Raw genomic sequence first — 12,889 nt, forward strand, 5'->3', positions numbered from 1 at the left:
GGTGATGGAAAACTAGGAAACTATTGCACAGCTTTTTGTTTTCAGCACTTCTTTGAACAGAAACAAAACTCAAATACCTCTTTTTCACATTTTCATTACTTTTACAGCAGGATTTTATCCAAATAAAGTATAATTATATCAGTATTCATAACTGATGACTTTGTCATTCCATATTTCTTTTTAGGTTTCAAATGAAAAGACGTCCCTATAATAAATGTTTTAGTTCACATTTTATACCCTTGTTTTTAGTTATCTTTAAAAGGGACAATGTTATATTGTCGTATTCCAAATTGTTGGTGTTTTCCACTTTTCATTATGCTTTTAACAGAAATCTCTTGGCTTTTTACCAGATTGATTTACCTTTGAGTGTCTCTCCTTTAAAAGCTTTGCTTCTTAGGAAAAAGGAAATCATCCTTTAAAAAAATCAGTATGCCAGATTTAAAAGGCAAGAAACTTATCCTCTCTTTACATAATAAACAATCAGGTATGGATCTTAATCATTAACATAGAGAGGTATGATGGTGTGGATAATCCAAAAAAACATTTGGATTTTGCTTTCATGTGAATTTTTGTATTTAATTTTGAATGTAAATATTCTTGACCTAGGTAGGATCTTACTATAGAATAAAGGTTGTATTTTTTTCTACATTGTATAAAGCTGATTGAGGAACATTCATGCTAATTTGGTACCACTCTTATCCCTTCTTTGTATCCATTCTATACGAACAATAATTTTCTCAAAAGTACACAGTTTCAACTGAGGCAGAACTGCTTTTATTCAGATCTTTTCTGCAGCTGAGTTTGAAGTTATTTCAAACAGTATTCTGTAATGAATTATAAGCTACACACAAAAAGTAAAGAAATGTAACATTTAGATAACCAGTTATTTATTCAGAGCTGTAAGTAAACAATTTGAAAATGAGATTTTCATACGCCTCTATGAACATCTATATAGCTCATTGATAATTGACTGTCCATTTGCAGCTGCTTTTAATCATGTCAGGTTACATATTTAACTTCAGAATTAAGTGAATGTTTGCATAATCTTTGTTATTAGGGCTATTTATTCACTACTTATGTCTGTTTTTCAGTCCTAGTTGTGACATGATGGAACTAAGGCGCCGTTATCAGAATTTATATATACCTAGTGACTTTTTTGATGCTCAGTTTACATGGGTGGATGCTTTCCCTTTGTCAAGACCATTTCAGCTGGGAAATTACTGCAATTTCTATGTAATGCACAGAGAAGTAGAGTCCTTAGAAAAAAATATGGCCATTCTTGATCCACCGGATGCTGACCACTTATACAGTGCAAAGGTTTGTATTCTGCGATACACAGCTAAAATTTGTGAGCAGTTATTCACATTAAGAGTATTTGTGGAGTTAATCTTCTGAAAGTGGTTATTAGGTTTAAGATCCGAGTACCTGTTTTTTCCTTGTATGCCTGATTTTGTTTTAGTTATTTAAGTAATTTAATCTCTCTTTGCCTTACCTCTTAACCTGTAACATTATAGTTATTGCTTTAACATTTTAAAACTTGTAAAAATGTGAAGATGAAGTTGATGTAATGAGCTTTTAGGAATGTTCTTTGACTTTGGATAGGGCCAGATAAAACATAATGGTAGGTGACTGTACTATATCAGGGTACAGGGTAACCTTGTACTAAATTAGTCTGCAGGGTGACATTCAGTGTACTGCTATGGTCAGTAGTTTTCTGCTATTTTAAAACATTGATCAAAAACCATGTCTTGAAAAGTTAAAGTTAAAACTATATAATTATAAGGTCTCTTAAAACCATTTCTGCTATCGCATTTTATTTTCCATTTTTATAAAAAATTTCAGATATCTAATATGTAAGGATAATTAGTAGTGCTTCTCATTTTTTTACATTAGACTTTTGACAGGATTGAATTATTTGACTATAATAGGTAATGCTGATGGCTAGCCCTGGTATGGAAGATTTGTATCATAAGTCATGTGCTCTTGCTGAAGATCCACAAGAACTTCGAGATGGATTTCAACATCCTGCTAGACTTGTTAAGGTAAAATGAAACATTTACTTTAGATGTATGTTTGCTTTGCTTGGTTCCAACTGTATGTATAAAATCAAAAACACTACCTTTTTAATCTTTTTCATTAGTTTAATAACTAAACTAATTTTAGTATTAAGGCACTCAGAACTTAATGATGTAGATTTTTTCTCATTGCAGATAATGGCTATGTCTAATTCGTATGTCACTAGTTCAACTGTCATTTTGTTGTTTTATGTTTGTAGTATAGAAAAATCTTAGTGATAATGGATTTAGTATATCTTTGGATGTTGTTAAAGTGTAAATTATAGCTTGTTTCTTTAGAAGAGCTCTTTATCTGAAAAAATATTTTAGAAGGATGAGTTATGATGTGTAAATCCTATTCCATTGCTGAAATGCAGTGTGGAACATGATGAACTGAACTCTTCCTTGACTGACAGATACCAGAGGTAGTAAAAATGATATTGGAAAGGTTTGTACCTTTCCTTTTCAAGTATTTTATTTGTAATTTGAAAAGTTGCATAATATATGTAAATGATTCTTTGTTTTGAATTAGTTTTTAGTGGGCATGAAAGGCAAGGATGAAGCCATGGCCATTGGAGGCCACTGGTCTCCTTCGTTGGATGGACCAGACCCAGAAAAAGACCCCTCTGTGTTGATTAAGACTGCTATTCGTTGTTGTAAGGCTCTGACAGGCATTGATCTAAGTGTATGCACACAATGGTAAGTACTAATTCATTTCTTGATTAGAAATGTTTTTCTAATAGTTTATGTAGATGATCTTGTCTGTCAGCCTCCCCCCCTTATTTTAGCAACGTTGATCATGCAGGTAATCTCAAAGGAAAAAAAATCCCCATTTGTAGCAAAAGTTTATTTGGTGCCAAAAATGTTTGGGAGGAAAAAGGATTAAGAACTAATGAAAATATACTGGAAATTTAAATGTTTTGTTATGCTGTACTTCGGAAGTTGGATGTATGTTGAAAATATTTTTCATTTCATGCATAGCTGGAGAAGATCGTCAAGAGAGAACTTCATTTCATTATAATTCTTTTGTTATAAAATGACGTAGTTGCTGATTATTTTTGTTCAGCCATATTTTCTCTTGAGGCTTATTCGTCCTGTGTATTTTAGTATATTTCTTGTGACTTAATTGAGAATTTTTTTTTTAGCACATGAAATCTGAACAGCTATCCAGCTTCTTCAGGTATTCTCTAAAATATGGGTAGCTCTGTAAACAAACTTGAAAATGCCTTGGGGAACATATTCTTTTAACTGTAAATATACAGATGTACCAAAAGAGGAACTATGGCTTCTATAATTTTTTTTTCTTTAGACCAACCTCAAGTTCTTGCAGCAAAATTTCTTTACTTGATGTGCTACAAGTGAACTAGGGTCTTTTAAATGTATTTTAGAATTTTTTTTCCAACATGCTTCTTCCCTTGCAACAGGTACCGTTTTGCAGAGATTCGCTACCATCGCCCTGAGGAGACCCACAAGGGGCGTACAGTTCCAGCTCATGTGGAGACAGTGGTTTTATTTTTCCCGGATGTTTGGCATTGCCTTCCCACCCGCTCAGAGTGGGAAACCCTCTCCCGAGGATACAAGCAGCAGCTGGTCGAGAAGCTTCAGGGTGAACGCAAGGAGGCTGATGGAGAACAGGCACTGAACGCTAATCCCTTTTTCTATTTCCGCTTCTCACAGGCACAGGAACACAGGCACAAAATGCACACCACACACTACATAACAAACACACATGGAGGAACATAACTGGTAACAGCGACTGGTAATCCAGCTTTCAGCAGTATAGTTGTATGTTCTTTTCTCTTGAAAAAAAATCTGTCTATTCTAATTTTAAGAGTGCTGAGACCTCAAAAGAAAATAAGTTGTGCTTAAATTGCACAGAATTTTGTTTTTATCATAGGTCTAGTTGCTGGAATCTGGGACCAGTTGTTGAGCAAGATTCAGTATTAAGCCATTTTAAACATTTTGCCATTTTCTAAAATTTAAAAAATTTTCTCTTTCACGGTCATCAGTTCTAGTCATGGATATTTGAAATTGGACAACCACAAGTCTGAGAGATTTGAAATTTCGGGCTATGTGGCATCGTCTGTGGTACATTTGAAAGGTCTGACTAAATCAGTCTTAACTTTGGGTGGCTTGAAAATTGGGGCAAGATCACACACTGTGTGGTTAGTGGAGACCGGCAGTGTTTGTGCATCCCTGAAATCCTTTGTGTTGTAATTTATCACCCTTTTGTGTTTCACAGATCTGGCTTTGATTGGCTGATGAATGTCTTTGTGATCAATTAAAAGTGGTAGAATGTATGTACGTGGACTTGCCTAAATAATAACTTTAGGAGAAGACAATCTGAAACATTTGTGACCTTGCACAGATCAGCAACAGACTTTTAAAAATAAATTACCTTTACTTTAAGGTTTCAGAATAGTAATTATGTTCTTAACTTTGTATATCAGGATGAAGAAGAGAAGGATGATGGTGAAGCTAAAGAAATTTCCACTCCTACCCATTGGTCTAAACTTGATCCAAAGACAATGAAGGTAACTTTGAAAGCGATAGTATTTAATTTGACATCTCTGAACAGGAATAGAGAATGGGGACAGTATTTTTTTGTTTTTGTTTTTTCAGTTAAAAGCCATTAAAAATCAAGTTTACTGATTTTATGTATTCTGTATTGTATTTATGTTTGTGTGCATAAAAATTAAGTAAAAGGCAACTTTCGATAAATCACTTCAGCCAATATCTGTTGAATGCAATTTATAATTCCCTGTGCTGTGAGCAACATTGTTTTCTAAGTTGGGAACTGACCAAGAAGGCAGAATTTCTGCATTTTAGTAACTTCAGTTTAAGAATGGAATAAACATAGGGAAAAGATCCAGTTTTTAAAGTAAAATTTAAAAGTAAAAGGTGGATTGATACATATCTGAGCTGGAAAGGGTATAATTTAAGAGCCTTTAAAAAAAGTCTTTGGTTAACCTGTACTGGGTTTTTTTGGCTCCCAAGGTCTCTGGACCTATTATCTTTCTGCAGTTTTGCATCTCTGGGCCTATAATGTGATTGTAGATCCTTGGAATGTATATATACATTCTGCAATGTTCAGAATATCAGAGGCTGACCATTACTTGTTTTTGCAGCTTGTTATTTAACACATAAAAGCTGACCTTTTGATTAACTTTTGTTCTCAGGGAAAAAAACACGGTTTTTCTTCTTTTTTATGAAACTGTAGCTTTTTATTCAATATTGCTTTTTTAATAAGTAGAGAATAGATATCATAAGAATGTTTGTTATTCTTGCAGTACTTCATGTTGTCAGCATCAGGTTTCATAGAGTCCTATAGATTGAAAAACTTTGGGCAAATAGATTAAGTCTGCATCCCAGGACTTTTTGTCAAATGAATGGTTTTGCTATTGTGTTTCTTATTTTAAAACCTACATTTCTTATTATTATAAATTTAATGTGTGCTTATTTTAAAAATTGATATGTACATTAAAACAGAAGAAAAAATTACTTAAGCCCATCACTGAAGCACAACCACTCTTAAAAATTTTTTTTTTTTAATTTATTGGGGTGACAATTGTTAGTAAAATTACATAGATTTCAGGTGTACAATTCTGTATTACTTCATCTATAAATCCCATTGTGTGTTCACCACCCGCAGTCCGTTCTCCTTCCATCACCATATATTTGTTAAAATTTTGATATGTTTTCTTACATTATTTTTTCTGGGTACAAGCTTGTATTTGGTTGGTTAATTCTAATTATGTTGTATAAAAGTTTCTGTCTCATCCTTTTCAATTAATACTAGTGGTATCCATGTAATTATTTTTAAATGTTCTATACTGTTCCATGTAGTTGATGTACTGTTGTTGTTGTTTTTTTGTTTGTTTTTTGTAGACATTACTCTTTTATTGGATATTTAGATTTTATTTCCTTTTTGGAGGGAGGGACTATTCAAGGAATGTGTAAAGGATTTTTTCTTCCTGTTTAGGACATTTCTTTAGGGTAAATTCCCAGAGATTAGCACTACTGGGTCACAGAGCATTAACTACAGAGGGAGCCAAAAAAAAAAGTATACACATTTCAAGAAAGGAAAACTGTATTAAATTGTAATACTCAATATATACTTATAACCAAAGATGAATACAAGTCTCTTTTGACTTCTGCAATTACAAGAGGTGCTCAGAGTAGTTACCATCAGCGTAATTTTAATACAATTTTTTCCTTTCTTCAAATGTGTATACTTTTTTTTGGCACCCTCTATATTTACATCTTAAAATACGTAAATTATTTTGAAAAAAATGTTCTAACTGTTTACATTTTTAGAAACATTTTATGAGTTATACAAGTATCCTTTTCACCAAAATTTTAAAAAATCAGACAGAAGATAATTACAATTTGTTCCCTATTTTAATATCTCATTTTCTTCTGCTGTGTTATTATGCTCTGTATATTTAGGTAAATGATCTCCGAAAAGAATTAGAAAGTCGAGCCTTTAGTTCCAAAGGGTTAAAATCGCAGTTAATAGCCCGATTGACAAAACAGCTTAAATTGGAAGAGCAAAAAGAAGAACAAAAGGAATTAGAGAAATCTGAAAAAGAAGATGAAGAGGAGGATGATAGGAAATCTGAAGATGATAAAGAGGTATATATACTAAATCATTTAAATGTACTATTTAATATTGGCTTATAGGGAGATCTTGAAGTATGTGTGTATACTTTTATTAAGGTATAATTTCTATAATAGTAAAATCCAGTCTTTAATGAACAGTTCTGCAAGTTTTGACAAATGCGTTTAGTCATGTAACCACCACTACAGTCAAGGTGTAAAACAGGTCTGTCACCTCCTAAAAATCCCTTGTAGCACTCTAAGCATTTTCTTTACCCCCACCACCCAGCCTCTGAGAGTTACTGATCTATTTTCCCATAGTTTTGCCTTTTCCGGTATATCATGTAAATGGGATCATAACCTTTTTTTTTTACACTGATTTTTTTTCCCCTCTTCTCCCCCCTCCCCATTTTGTTGTGTATGTCACTAATTGGTTCCTTTTTGTTGCTAAATAATATCCCATAGTATGAATGTATCATGGTTTGTTTTGTTTGTTTATTCTCCAGAGACATTTGAGTTACTTCTAAGTCATGTAATTTTAATCCTCCCTTTTAAAAATGAATGACAAATTATTCATATGTTTTAGATATAGAAAATGAGAAAATTTGGTGGACAGACAGAGCCTTTAAATTCAGGCATTGAGTTCTAGTGAAGTGCTTGTCCCAGAATTTTGCTGCTTCTAAAGCTGTGCTTGATTGCATCTGAATTCTTAAGACTCAGACACTGTTTTATGCGTCACTCTTAATGCCCAATAAAATAACTCCTCAATGCATAAATCTGTCATTTGTTTTCTGAATTTGAAATATAGGGATGTCAGAAGCATGACACCAGTAAATGAACAAACAAACATTGTATGTTTCCTAATGTGATGCATCGTGAAGTATAGATCATTACTTATATGGTATTCATGCCAAAAATGTTTACTTTATAATCTAATTGTGAGAAAACAGTCAGATAAATTTAGAATGTGAAAAATTCTACAAAGCAGTTTGTCTGAACTTTTTATAAAATGTCCATATAATGAAAGACAAGAAAAATGACTTAGGTTAAAGGAGATTAGGGAGACATGACAACTGAATACACTAAGTGAAACTTGACTCAATCCTGGATAGGAAAGGGGAAAAAAGCCATAAAAAAGGATTTTTTAGGATAATTAGAAAAATTTGATTATGGGTAAGGGTGTGCTATTAGATAGTATTGAAACAGTTAAATTTCTTGGATGTGATAATGGTTTTGTGATCATGTAGGAGAAATACCTTGTTCTTGAGAGATGCATGGACTCATGATTACTTATTTTATTCAGTAAGTCACAAGTATTTATTTTGATAGTGAAATTGCTCAGTTGGCCAGTGGGAGCCCTTTCAAGTTGGTCTCTGACATATGCTCATCAATATCTGAGAACTTCTTACTGTGCAGCGCAGTACAGTGTTTCCATCTCACTGTGTACTCTCCCTGCCACTGCTCTGGGATCAGCCCTTTCCCCCCAGGAAGAACCTTTACCTTTTAGGGAAGAATGACTGGTAGTTAGGAGCCAAAGTGCTGTTTCCACCCCCTCTCAGTGAACAGAGCTATGGAATATAGATAGATATTTACATCTATATTTATTACAGTATCTTACGTATATTGAAAGTCATGAGTTTAAACTAATACCTCCAAGTAATACTCGAACATCACAGAGTTCATTCTAGTTTTCTCCCTTTCCATATATCTGCTTTCTTCAAGAATGAGAAATGTAGCTTCCTTTATACTTAATACATTTGCTTACTTGCGCAATTGTCCAGTGCACTCCATTCCCCTTTTACATACTCTACCCGCTTTACACTGCTTTGATGTGATCCCCTACAGTGTTTGGATGCCCTTCTGGCTTCATTTAGGTTTTATAACCTGGGAACTGGACAGCTTATCTGCCCTGGGCCATTGTAGCTCTCCCTCCCTGCCAGCCTCTGTCCCTTGTATAGACACCTGCTTTGCTTGGAAGAGTCGCTTCAGAACCGAATTGTTCAGGACAGGAAGATTAGAAAGAAGGCAAAGAGCGATTTTCAGTTTTTGATGTTAGCAGCCATTGGTGCTCAAATCCTAGATCCATTCATTCATTTGGGTTGAAAAATGGTGATATTATTATAGTTCTTATCATTTTGTTTTCACATATTTCCCTCATCTGCTATTTGGTTACCCAGTGGTACAATTTATTAATTCATATACAGTCGTCTGTCAGTATCCGTGGGAGATTGGTTCCAGGATCCCTATGGATTCCAAAATCCACGGGTGCTTAAGTCCCTTGTGTAAAATGGTGTAGTATTTATATAACCTTTGTTTGCAAATAGGTGACAACATGGTATGCCCACACATCACTTTATTCTAGTGGATTTAGCGTAGTGCTTGGCACATGCCAAATTAAAATTTTTCTTTTTGGAAGTTTCTGGGATTTTTCTTTTTTTTCCCTTCGAATATTTTTGATCCACAGTTGGTTGAATCTGGGGATACAAATCCATGGATGCAAAAAGCTGTGGACACAAGGGCCTACTGTTGAAGGTGAAATCAGTGTTTGATTCTTTTCCCTTTTTCTTTCTTTTTTTTTTAATATAGAACACTTCACAAATTCACATCATCCTTGGGTAGGGGCCATGCTTATCTTCTGTATCATTCTAATTTTAGTATAGGTGCTGCTGAAGCAAGCGTTATTTTCTTTTTGTTTATCCAGGTTTCAAGGTAATGAATAGGTTCCTTACGATCTTCATATAGTTACGTTTGTGTGTTTGTTCTTAAATATTATGAATTTATGGATTTAGTCATTTGAATGGGTTTCAGTTCTTTGCATTTCTTATTTTTATTGAAGCATAAATTGTCCTTTTCTTTGCCAGTGGGTGAGAATATATTTGCAGACACACAATATTAATAATACCACTATCAATATTACTGCTGAAATTAGTTTAAAAATATTTTTGCATTTCCTATTCCTATTTTCTCCTTATTGTTTTCATGTTGTACAATAAATACATCATTCCAGCATGTAGCCTTGCATACTGAATTCTCATATAATCTTCATTTACTCTTGGTTCTACAGGTAAATATCTAATGCTCACCACTAGTCCTTTTGTCATTGTCTCTGAAGCTCATTTCTAGTAGAGTCTTCAGAGCTCATGGTAGCAATATTTAAGTTCTTGTATACTGATGACAATTTGACTATATACCCTTTATGCTTGAGTCTGTTTTGCTGAATAGAAAATCTTTGGTTCATATTTATTTTCCTTGAATGTCTTAAATGTTACTCTTTTTTCCCCCTACAAAGTTTTGCTGTCAAAAAGTTATAATGCAATTTGTTTTCTGATGCAATCACTTGCTATTTTGCCTGGATGGACAGATTTCTGATTTTGTTAGAAATGTGTTTTGATATTGGCCTTTCTGGGTTAATATCTTCAGATACATGGTGTATTCTTTTAGTACAAAATTTCAGATTTTTTTTTCCCAGGAAAGTTTCTTAAACTTTTCTTTTTGTGGTAAAATATACATAAATAAAAATTACCATTATACCATCTTTAGAGTATAGTTCAGTGGCATTGAGTACATTCACTGTGTTGTGCACCCATCACTACTCTGCATTTCCAGAACTGTATTGTTATCCCAAATAGTAACTCTAGCTATTAAACGATAACTCACCAAACTCCTCTCCCCATCCCTGGTAACCTCAATTCTATTTTCCATCTCTGAATTTGCCTGTATTAGATACTTCATGTAAGTGGACTCAAACAATATTTGTCCTTTTGGGTCTGGCTTCTCTCACTTAGCACAATGTTTTCAAGGCCCAGACATGTTGTAGCATGTATCAGAACTTTATTTCTTTTTGAGGCTCAGTCATGTTCCATGGTATGTATATATACCACATTTTGTTTATCCACTCACCTGGTGATGGACACTTGGATTGTTTTTACCTCTCGGCTGTTGTAAATAATATTGCTATGAACAAGCAAGTTTTTAAATAATATTTTTTTGTATTCTGTTCTCGCTTTTGTTTTTTATAAAGAATCTTGTTATCTCAGATTGAACCTTTTTGCTTTTTCAGTAGTCACTTTTTCTTGAATCCTGTTTGTTTGATTTTTAAATTTTTGCCATTTCTGTTCTCTTAAGGTCTTACCTCCTGAATTTGTTTTTGTATTCCTTCCAGTTTTATTCTTAAATTTCGTAAAAAATTTATTTGTAAAAATGTCATTAGAAACTGTCATTTTTTTCTAATTGTTTCCTGAATGTTATCACCTCATTTTTAACTTACATTGTTCTTTCATGTTGCTTAATGTCTTTTAGCACACTTTAAAATAGTAAGTTAAAATTTTTATCTGTCTTGTGGCCATGTCTTTGTGACCCACTTCCATTGCTTGTAGGGATGTACTTCTCCTTGTTCTCATTTTTTTAAATCAGTGACTTTGTATGGCATTTGACCTCAATACTTTTCTATTCCTTATTTTTACGTGAATTTAATTTGCCTAAAATTTTATTGGAAGGAGGGTGCTTCAGACAGCTTTTCTAACTTCACAGAGCTCTATGTTCTGTTTTCTTGTCCTGTCAAAAAATATGGTGGCTTGCTTTCTGAGATTTCTATCTCTACTGCCCTCTGTCACTTGTATCTGGACCTTCTCTCCCATGTCTCTGTTACCCCTGTCCTGCTCACTATTGATTCTACTCTCAGAAGTTTCTCCTCAGTGTGGTGCCCTGGGCTGAAAGGATGCCCTGGCAAATCAGCTTTGCAAGTTGCTAGCGCTAGAATATTCTAGGCCCTTTCAGATCTTAATACGGACCCCTTGTACTCACTCACTGTTGTTGGAGGTAAAACTTTGTTCAGTTTCAGCTACTGTTCTTAAATTGACCTGCTGTCCTTTCCAGTGAATGCTTACTGACTGTTGTTTTTCTTACCTGTTGAATATTTTGTGGTTTTCCTTTTCTTAGATCCATCAGACCACCCCATTGCTTCCTTCTGCTTTCCCCACACAGAGACACCAGTAAACACATAGATCTTTTGGTTCTCGTGACTTTTCCCCATCCACTTGTATATTGGGGTTTATAGAGATACCTTGTCACCTTGTTTTGTTGTGAATGTACGTGGATTTTAGTTTTGTTATCTAGGTTATTCTGTCTCTTTAATGTGGGGATTCAGGAATATCTAAAAACTATGCTACCACCACTGTTTTTCCAGAATTCCCTGATTTATATAACATTAATTATAAGGGTCTTCTTCTTCCTCTTCCTCCTTCTTCTTCTTTCTCCTCCTCCTCTTTCTCTGCCTCTGCCTCTGCCTCTTCCTCTTCCTCTTCTTCTTCCTTCTTTCTTCTTCCAGTTTCGTATGCTGGGAAATCCAAAGGAAGAATTAGGAGCCATAAACACAGCTAGCCACTTTAGTAATTTGACTCTTCTCCCTTATCAGCCTTTATGGTTAGTATAATAACCACAAGGGGTCATGGGAATTTTTTCTTTACATGGTATACATTTGGTTATAGTTCACCCTTGAACAACTCTGGGCCTAGGGGTACCTACTCCTGCTCAATGGAAAATCTGTGTACAACTTTCGACTTCCCAAAAATTTAACTACCCTCGGTATCTGAGGGCGATTGGTTCCAGGACTGAGGGTACCAAAATCCGTGGGTGCTTGTGTCTCCTATATAAAATAGCTTACATCAATGCACACAGCCCTCCACATCCCAGCCACAGATCAAAAACATTACAGGTAGTTATTGAAAAAAATCTGCTTTTAAGTAGATCTGTGTAGTTCAAACCAATGCTGTTCAAGGGTCAGATGTATATATGTTTTGTACATAGAGTTAACCTTTACTTAAAATTTCAAATATGTAGGAAGAAGAAAGAAAACGTCAAGAGGAAATGGAACGCCAGCGTCGGGAAAGAAGATATATTTTGCCTGATGAGCCAGCCATTATTGTACATCCAAATTGGGCTGCAAAAAGTGGCAAGTTTGATTGTAGCATCATGTCTTTGAGTGTACTTTTGGACTACAGATTAGAAGATAATAAAGAACATTCATTTGAGGTAATGTCTTAAGTTTGAATTGGCATCCAAATAAGGGCCACATTTTGATTGGGTAACGTGTCTTAAATTTCTTTGCCTTGTCATTGCTTCTGTTTTTTTGTGTTTTGTTTTTTTCCTTGCAACTTATTTTTTTGGGAAAAACACTTAGATGATTTTTCCAACAGACTCACCTTTACCGATTGCGTTCCTATAGTATGGTTTAAATG

At 34.3% G+C, this 12,889-nt stretch overlaps 1 protein-coding gene, 1 non-coding gene and 1 pseudogene across 5 annotated transcripts in view; 2 read left to right on the forward strand and 1 right to left on the reverse strand.

Moving 5' to 3' along the window:
• Positions 1 to 12,889, forward strand: part of CCAR1 (cell division cycle and apoptosis regulator 1) — a 47,320-nt gene that overhangs the window by 23,764 nt on the left and 10,667 nt on the right. For all 4 annotated transcript variants that reach the window (XM_033130644.1, XM_033130643.1, XM_033130641.1 and 1 more), the window contains 7 exons: positions 1,092 to 1,317; positions 1,929 to 2,042; positions 2,587 to 2,753; positions 3,479 to 3,689; positions 4,505 to 4,588; positions 6,504 to 6,689; positions 12,492 to 12,683. In XM_033130644.1, coding sequence (XP_032986535.1) covers positions 1,092 to 1,317; positions 1,929 to 2,042; positions 2,587 to 2,753; positions 3,479 to 3,689; positions 4,505 to 4,588; positions 6,504 to 6,689; positions 12,492 to 12,683 — 1,180 coding nt within the window. The remainder of the gene's footprint in view (positions 1 to 1,091; positions 1,318 to 1,928; positions 2,043 to 2,586; positions 2,754 to 3,478; positions 3,690 to 4,504; positions 4,589 to 6,503; positions 6,690 to 12,491; positions 12,684 to 12,889) is intronic.
• Positions 2,391 to 2,455, forward strand: LOC117036518 (small nucleolar RNA SNORD98). Its single transcript, XR_004425409.1, has one exon. It is a non-coding gene; the product is annotated as a small nucleolar RNA SNORD98 (small nucleolar RNA).
• Positions 9,230 to 9,328, reverse strand: LOC117036507 (uncharacterized; annotated as a pseudogene).

Source organism: Rhinolophus ferrumequinum, chromosome 16 (assembly GCF_004115265.2).
Source record: "Rhinolophus ferrumequinum isolate MPI-CBG mRhiFer1 chromosome 16, mRhiFer1_v1.p, whole genome shotgun sequence".
In the NCBI taxonomy this organism is placed as follows: domain Eukaryota; kingdom Metazoa; phylum Chordata; class Mammalia; order Chiroptera; family Rhinolophidae; genus Rhinolophus; species Rhinolophus ferrumequinum.